This window comes from Rutilus rutilus, assembly GCF_951802725.1.
Source record: "Rutilus rutilus genome assembly, chromosome: 25".
Classification (NCBI taxonomy): Eukaryota; Metazoa; Chordata; class Actinopteri; order Cypriniformes; family Leuciscidae; genus Rutilus; species Rutilus rutilus.
In genome coordinates, this window is record NC_140229.1 from 19,568,040 (window position 1) to 19,577,268 (window position 9,229).

A 9,229-nucleotide genomic window follows, 5' to 3' on the forward strand; every position below is an offset into this window, starting at 1 on the left:
ATGTTTCTGTAGAACTTAATGTCTTCAATAACGTCATATCTTAGTCGGGGGGTCCGGGGCCCAGAAACCCTTGTGACAGCCCTGTTAGCATGCAAAAAAAATGTACGCTCCTTACAAACCTTGTTAATAATAAAAATAATAATAATTGTATTAGTTAAATCTTGTATAACCTATAAAAAAAAAAGTTTAAACTTATTTAAACTAGTATAAAGCTAAATATGTTGTCATAACTTGTTGATCATATTTTATTTTATTTTATTTTATTACTGTGTAGTTTTGTTTCAACATTTTATTAAAATAACATTTCAAAATGTTCATGATTTTTTTTTTTTTTTCATTCTTTCATAAAAATAATTATCCTGTTGTTTATGTTCACCGATGACCTTTTTAATTAATATTAACTACTAAGAGTGTGAAAATTCATGACTAACTGTTTTGTTTTGTCAATCCCAATTGTTACTCATTCAATGTAAAATGATTAGCATTAACATGAACTTAAGGATGGTGGGTCTTGTAAGGCTTCTTGGAGTTTGCGCTACTTTCGCTGAGACTAAAAATACGTCATTCATTCAATAGCCTAGTACACCCTGTTCTTTGAGCCTCAAACACATCAGAACACATGTACTGGACAGAATAAGCCACGCCCCCTTTGAGTGCGCTTTAAAACCCTCGAGAAACAACACAGCGCTAGAAACACACGCTTTAGTTTGAGGAAGGTTGCCAGTGAGGGTTCGTTGAATGGAAAAGAGTAATGTTTACTTCTCATAACTACTTCTGCAGTACATTTCTTTGGCACTGACCGCGTTTATACACTGAAAAGTTAAAGGAAAATACATTTCAGCGCATCTTTCATTGATAGGTAAGTTAAGGGCTTTCAAATAATTCTGCATGTTTTAACATTGAAGACCTACTAACCGTCTGGCGTACGTAAATAGTTTGACCTAACACTTTTATAAAAATGAATCGTTTTCAGTAAATAGATTCACCCAGGTCTAAAATTGTTCCCCCTTCAGTGTTTACTTCAACTTTTACTTAGGTTTTTTTTTTCTTCTTCTTCTTCTTTTCCAGCAGAAATTTCACTATCAACAATCCTCTTCATACGACGTTCATCTGAGCAAAAATGAGCATCACAAAGTAAGTTGAGTAGTTCACTGCACAACAGAATGCATGTGATAGCCTATTACAGAAAGTAAATTATTTGCTTCAGTTAAGTTACAGTTTGGGTTAAAATGGATTTTCGTATATTTGATCACAAAACTTTGTCACATTGTTCCACATTGTCTGGGACCACTTGTGAGAATGTTAGTACTTAAGAATCTGAAGAACCTTTTTCCACCATAAAGAACCTTTTTTGGGGAATGTGGATGTGAAAGTTTCTTCATGAGACCATAGATTCCGATAAAGAACCTTTATTTTTAAGAGTTTATAGTTAATATATTTTTTAAATCAACAAACTAGTGCAGAATTTCCAGGTTTAAATTAGATTTGATTACATTTTCAATGTCTTCTCAGACTTTTGGACTCCACTGTATGTCTCTGTATTCCAAATTGTCTAACATAGCTTTTTCTCCACGTGTTTTCACAGACCATATGGATTCAGCAGTTACTCTTTCCCTGAGGTTGTGATGCCAGTGGATTTGGCCATGCATGCGCAAGTTAGCCCACCGGTGTCTCAGCTCCTTGGCATGTCCTCTCTCAGACCCTCTTCATCCAACATGTCCTCACCGGAACTTCTGAGAGCCAGACTTTCGCCTCCTTCCCCAACATCTTCAGTGTCTTCCTCCAGCTCTGGCAGCTCCCTGTCCTTGTACTCTCCTGGAAACGGCACGCTACGCAAGAAGAAGCGAGTCGTATTTGCTGATGCTAAAGGCCTCGCTCTCTCCACCGTGCGCATCTTCACCACTGACCCATCGGAGACTGAAACAGAAGATGCCCCACAACCAGAGGAGCGCGTGATGGCTAGAGCGCCCATACAGAGCATGAGACTGCGACTGAAGCTTGGTTTTCCACAGCCTGTTGTAGACCGTGCAAGCTTGAAGGAAAACTTCGTGCAGTTGGAGAGCTGTAGCGTGACCGAAAGGGTGTTGAGCGGAACTGTACGGGTCTGCAACTTCAAGTGTGACAAGACTGTCTTTGTCCGAATAACTTTTGACTCATGGCGAAGCCACAACGACATTGCATGCACTTATGTGAGGGAACAACATACAATTTTGGAGACCAAATTGTTTGCTTTTAATGTGTCTCTACCGTCCGAGCTGGACCAAAAGGTCCGCCTGGAATTCATAGTGGCGTTCCAACCCAGCAATAGCAACTTGGTACTCATAGACAACAACAAAGGTAAAAACTACCCAATTTATGTGGAAAACGTGGCATCGGAACCTCAGCTGGTGATGCCAAGCAGGCGGAACTTCGTTATACCAAGTCCTCAACGTCTTTCTGTGTGGCCCGGGGTCAGAAGTCATAATCTACAGATCACGAAAAACCTGCCATGCAGAAGCCCACACTACCCAGAACGTCTGGTACACAGGACCTGGGGAAAAATGACAAATGTTGCTCCATTGTGTTAAGATGGGACTGAGACACTTGTGTGGTCCATATTTCTACCTGATCTTTATTAGATGTAATTGCTGATTCAACGAAGTACGAAAATGACTTTATGAGCCCCAGTGTTGTACATATGACTTACTTGAATGGACTATCTTGCTCAGTGCTTGGTAGTTTGCACGTGCTGCCTCGGCAGTGAAATGTGAATGTTTACTATGATATGTATGTTTAAATATGTTTGAATTGATTTTAATTTGCACATTAGACTTAATAATACAATAATACAAGTTTTATGGGGAAACTGGCTCTCTTTCCCTATCGTCACCTGTCGTGTCTGAAGAAGTAAATTAACATGTAAAAGTGAAGTGCAGAATAACCTTTTGTATGTATGTATGTATATATAATTGTTTATTTATTTTGAACTCTGTCATTAAAAAGGAACAGCTTTATATTAACTTTTGCATGATTTTTGTGTCTTGCACTGCAGGAACTGTGTCATTCTGTCAAGGGTTGTTGAGCAACATTTGTTGCACAAAAGTTAGTATGTGCCTGAGGCTTTGTCATGCCTAAACTGGTCTCACAACTTAATGTATTATATCAAGACACTCCTCTGGCCTATGATCTAACTGAAACCACACCTAGCAACCAGCAATGTTCCAGATGTTCTCATGGATTAGAACATTTCATACCAAACCACAACCCCATTTACATTATGTTACTTTATGTCTGTCTCCTGACAGGTTATCAATGTAAGTTAAATAATAATATATTAGGTTACACTTTATTTCGATACTCCACTTCAGGCTTCTACTAACTAAGTAATGTGTAATTCTATAAAGATATAGAAGATATAAGATATAGCTAATTCTATTTGTTTGCGACTCATTAGAGTTAAACAGTAAAAACAATAACAATGTGAATATATATGTATATATAAACATTTGACTCACTGACTGAATAAACATTCAGAGATAATCCACACACACATATATATACATACTGTATATAAGTGCCATCATGAGATTTTCTTCTAGAATGATCATTTTTTATCAAGCTTGTATATTTAAGTTCAGTAAATTCATTTAAATGGCAATGACCTATTAATTGTCATTTAAGTGAAATTACTGAACTTAAATATACGAGCTTGATAAAACTGATCATTCTAGAAGAAAATTTCAGATGGCACTTAGAGGCTTTTGCATCTGAACTCTTCATATATATATATATATATATATATATATATATATATACACAAGTTTGTGAGCGCAAGTTTAATTAGCCGTGCAGGAAACAGTCAGTAAAAGATCTTGCTGGATCAACATCTTTGTTGTTTCTGGAACTACATTCTAATGCATTCAAGTTGAAAGAATGTTGTTAGGGGTAGAATAGAAAAAAATCAAGTTGATTACTTTAAATTTAAAGTAATCAACTATTGTGTCTTTTGCTTGTTCAGTGTGCAGTGGAGTGTACAGGAGTTTGTCATAGCACTCACACGTACATGTATGTACATAAAAACACTGTATATACATGTATGCACAACTGATGAACTTTACAGTTACTGAACTGAACTGTATCAACACTGAACTGACTTGAGCAGAATAATTACTTTACAGCTGAATTTGAATTTGTAATTATGGTGAAGCTGCTACAGAAATAAAGGTGCCTTGACTTGTATCCATTGTGATGGATATTTTTAAATTGATCATAACTAACATTTCTTTTTCTTGCAGGAATAACTTTTTATATGCTTTTGAAACCTGAATGTTTCCAAACACTTTGGTCAAAGTCAGTCAGTGTGTGTTTGTCTCAATCATGTCCGAATAAAGTAAATCAAGAAATCAGGGTTTGCTTCTACCTAGTAACAGAAGGGTTTCTTTCTTTCTGAAAACACTGAGTTTTGATTTCTAAGTGATCAATTTATGTGTAAGTGTTTTCACTCGTGATCATTGGGTGTAGGTAACAGGGAAATGATTGTGGTGTTTACATTTTTCTAAACTAAACACAAGGGCTGTACAAAACTGTGTTAAACATTTAGCAAAAAATGTGTTTTACAAATGCAAACTGAGTGTAAAGCATATAATATGCTTGCAGTTTTGCAGACTTGGTCTGAAGATTAGGTATATGAGTGAATGGGTTCACTGAGTTGGCCTCAACTCCAGTATTACTTTTAGTGTGTAAGCAATTTAAAAAAATAAAATTATTTTTCTTTTTTAATAACTAACATAGTTATTACTGTTAATGTCTTTCCTGAGGTAGGCCAAATGTAACGTTACATGACATTATTTACAAGCTGTATTATTGACCTCTTGCGGTTGAAACACTGATTGAGCGCTTACATGAGACATGATACACTTCGGTAGTAAAGAGATGATCAGTTCACGTGCCGCTTGAACTGAAGAGCTACAGCGATCTGTCACGTCACATTTAAGAGTATTAATTGTTTGAATTTCGTAATAAAATTTACAGAATCTGAAAGTCGAGACTTTGTTTCATATCAAAGTAACCTGTCTTGTCTGTCGGCGTCTTTGCTTTACGATTTTTCACTGCGTGAGAAAATGGATGTTTGACGTGAGAGTGTGGGAACAATGTCAATTGCGTGAGTCTCACTCTGAATGAATGCGTGAGAGTTGGCAGCCCTGCCATACATTCAATAAGGTCTGCATAAGCCTACACATTGGCCTAGGTATTGTGATATCAATACCTCTAAAATGAGTCTTCCCTCCATCACATTCTTTCCATGTTCTGTGCTGAGGCAATATTGAGAAACTAAATTCCACAACCATTAGAGGTTTCGTGAACTAAGTTGCACAAGTGTGTGGGTGAACACCTCTCTCTGTTCTCCATCTCAACTCCAGACTTGAATTTGTGATATCAAGTTTTTGTGTGATTTGTCCTGCCCAGTACTGGAATGCTCTAGGCGTGAGACTTTGTCATATAAACCTGTCCCAGTAGTTCAGTGTCTCCAGTTTGCACTTTTAATTATGTAAGAAGCTAACCTGGGCTGTGTTTCTTAAAATCATCGTAAGCCTAAGTTGATCATAGAGACCATTGGTGGCAATTGTTCTATGATCAACTTGGGAAATTTGGCCCTGTTCTATCTGTGAACAACCTACAACCACCACACATGTGAACATGCACACTAGCAGTCTCTTATACCTTATCTTATATCTTATATGTAGATAATGGGGAGAAAGGTGGGAACATTTCTAGGTCCTCTCAAGTCTCCTGAAGAGAATGATCCAATGGAGTAATGCTGTACGTAATAGAATCCCTTTACAAAGGTCCAGTATTCAAGCCTGTTAGTGAAGTGCACAGACAGGACTGCTCTCCAGGGGCATGCTGGCTACTTTGTGGTTTCACTAAGATAGGCTATTAGCAACTTTTTCTCTCTACTTGACTACATTGTTGAGTAAGTACTGTAAATATACTCTTTACTCCAATACATTTGTAATGAGCCTCGTAACATTTTGCATGCCACCTTTTTCTGCAGCAGTTTATTTCTGCTACAAAAAAGTGATATCGCCATCTACAGGGCATTGAAGTTACTACATCATTTGCGTTTTGCCCTTACTCACCCAAACTTGTCAACAAGGGTACTTTACACAAATATGTTATGGAAGCTTGTTTCCGCCACAGAATAAAAAAAAATAAAAAAAGGTAATTGCAGGAAATAAACTTTTTTCAGAATTGCACATTTATAACTCACAATTTTGACTTTATGTATCATGCAATTCTGACCTTAGAATCTCCTTAAGGGGGTCGCATACCGGACGAGAAGCGCAGCGCCGCGCCGCGTCGCGTCTAGGACAACTCGAGGTATCGCACACCGGACGCGCACTTTCTCAGTTTTTATGGCCAGCAAGGTCCTGAGCCGTAGCTGGGCGCCGCAGACAGACGCCGAATTGCGCCGCCGGTGTGTGTACACTCATAGAGAATAATGTGTTCGAATTTTAAAGACGTGGCGCTGTAAAGACAACGCGCAGTTTCGCACAATTCTGACTTTATAACACGCAATTGTGAGTTTATATCACGCAATTCTGACTATATCTTGCAATTCTGAGAAATAAAGTCAGAACTGCGAGATGTAAACTCGCAATTGTGAGATAAAAAGATTGCAATTATCTTTAAAAAAAAAAGTATTCTGTGGTGGAAACAAGCTTCCATAAATATGAGTGCATTAGCAGGTGTTTTAAGTTTGAGATGAGGACATGGCAATAGGAGTGCAAATGTAATGTAATGTAATAAGTTTCGCCCTTTCGAACCTCAGTTTTCAGAGTTTCAAAACTTTTTTTCACACATTCGCACACCAGGTTTCAGATCACCATTTACAAGGTTTCAAATCTGGAAAACAAACTATACACTGATAAATGATTGCACAACACCTTAAAAAAGAGTGTTGCACTTCTGAAGAAGGAAAACTCAAAAACAAAATTATGTTTGCAGAGATTGTTTTTTTTTTTACATTTTGCAAGCTTGCAAATCTTATTTTTCGATCTTGCAAAACTTTTTTTTGTAAGATTTTAAGTTGTCGAACACTTCAACCTTTCAGAACTTTATTTTCAGTTTTGAATCATGGCAGGATATTAATCCCATATGGCTATGCCAAAACCAGCATGTCCAGTACAGCTTTACTATTTCACTTTATAACATTATTTTACTTATTTGTTATATTGAAGATAACTTTTTGAAGAATTGGTTTACTTATGCCCTTTTTGAGCACTTGAGCTTGACTGAGTGAGACTTGAGTGTGTGTAGACGTTTAAGAGGCTGTTGTGTCGACCTTGATTTATTGCAATATTGAGGTGTTCTGTTTTATTTTGATTCCTCACAAATCAACTGTTTCTTCTTTTTCACTGGCATGTCTCCAGGTGTTGAGGACACCTAACATGTCCCATAACGTGCATCTTTGAGCCTACATTCAGTACGAGTAAGATAGCCTACTTAAGTAGTCTACCGTTAAAATCAGAAACTCTGTAGCCTGGTTTCACAGAGACGAGGATAGGATTAAGCCAGGATTAGACCTTAGTTCAATAAGGGCATTTAAGTAGCTTTTATAAACGTGCCTTAGAAAAAAAAAAAAAAAAACATTACTGGTGTGCATCTTGACAAAACAATGGCAGTGATATTTAAGGTGCTTTCAGTTAAAACAGCGGACGTTTCACAGACGTAGGCTACTTTTAATACCGCCCGAATCTGTCAGTGTTTTTCCCACACAACCTCTGTAAAGAATTCCAGCGCAAATTACCTATTGTTTTTCGGCAAACTCAACGGTCCTCTGAGAAATCTAATCCGTCTGAATGTGAATGTCTGTGATTGCTGATGTTGTATTATAACGCTTCTTCTCGTGCGTTTTTTTTTTTTTTTTATACCTAGTAGCCTACCGTTTAGGCATTTTATTTCGTTTCAATATGGATGTATTCGACGATCAAAAAATTACATATTACAAAGCGTAAATAAAGCCAAATCGCGGAAACTGCGAAACCCCATTTTAATGTCAGTGTCTAGATTTCTCTGCTCACTTATGCAAGTTTATTATAAACAACCACTGCTATAAACTCATTAGTGTTTGGATAGGGTTAGTGTAAGTGGATAGAATATATAGTTTGTACTAGTGCTGGGCAAAGATTAATCGTGATTAATCGCATCCAAAATAAAAGTTTGTGTTTGCATAATATATGTGTGTGTACTGTGTATAATTATTTTGTATAGCCTATATATAAATACACACATATGCATGTATTTATTTAAGAAATATAAACACAAACTTTTATTTTGGATGCGATTAATCGCGATTAATCTTTGCCCAGCACTAGTTTGTAGTGTATCAATTTTAAGTTGTCGAAGTAACATTGTGATTAATAATGATGTGGTGATTATGCATTTGATCAGAATGAGTAGGCCCTTGTAAATCTTACTTACAGATGTGATTCTACAGAAATTACAGGTTCTGCTCAGGAACCACTGGTCTTCAGGACTGTTGTCACTACTGACATTCCTACTGTATAAACAGTCACCTCTGATTATATGTAAGCGAGTTCTTAGAAAAGCCAAAAAGTCGACATGAGAGCAAACAAATCATGGTCACCACAGCTACCCATTCATTTATTTCAATGGACAAACTGAAGATAAGCATCTAGTACATCTGGATATATATATAGAGATACCCATTCATTTCTATAGGCAAAATTAAGGCTATACACACACATATATATATATATATATAATTTTGCCCATAGAAATAAATGGGTATCTATGGCCACCGTATGGACCACCCACATGTGGTCTTTCTAGAAAAGGAGAAGCTGAAAATGACTTTCACATGAGTCTTCCCTCTTCCTTCTCCTGCAAACTCTAAAACAGGGACAAGGGAATCATTGTGAGTCTCAACCCACCCGGACTGAAGCAATATTGCGTAAACAGATACCGCAGGCATTAGAGTAAAAGGTTTTGTGCCTGGATGGTGTGAATATAAAGCAGGGAAAACCACTATGTTCTCCACCTCCCACGAGCTATAGTGATTTGTTCAGCCCAGTGCAGTGAGGCGAACACACAGGAATGTCCTCGTATTTGTGGGAGTTTGTCATTCACACCTGTCCCTTGTCATCCGAGTTGATTTATGCGTTTTCGAAGTGTCTTCGCCTCTAGCAGTTTATGTTTGTAATGATGTCAGAAACAAACCTGTTTA

The 9,229-nt window shown here is 37.2% G+C and overlaps 1 protein-coding gene across 2 annotated transcripts; it reads left to right on the forward strand.

The window, feature by feature from the left end:
• Window positions 1-689: 689 nt before the first annotated feature.
• ppp1r3c2a (protein phosphatase 1 regulatory subunit 3C2, duplicate a) lies at window positions 690-2,999 on the forward strand. 2 transcript variants are annotated; one of them, XM_084400659.1, is made up of 3 exons: window positions 690-859; window positions 1,069-1,134; window positions 1,586-2,999. In XM_084400659.1, the coding sequence occupies exons 2-3, from the start codon at window positions 1,121-1,123 to the stop codon at window positions 2,565-2,567; spliced, it is 996 nt and encodes a 331-aa protein (XP_084256785.1). In that variant the 5' UTR covers window positions 690-859; window positions 1,069-1,120; the 3' UTR covers window positions 2,568-2,999. The 2 variants fall into 2 exon arrangements, with proteins under 2 accessions (XP_084256785.1, XP_084256786.1); XM_084400660.1 differs by having other exon boundaries at window positions 719-859; window positions 1,072-1,134.
• Window positions 3,000-9,229: the final 6,230 nt, after the last annotated feature.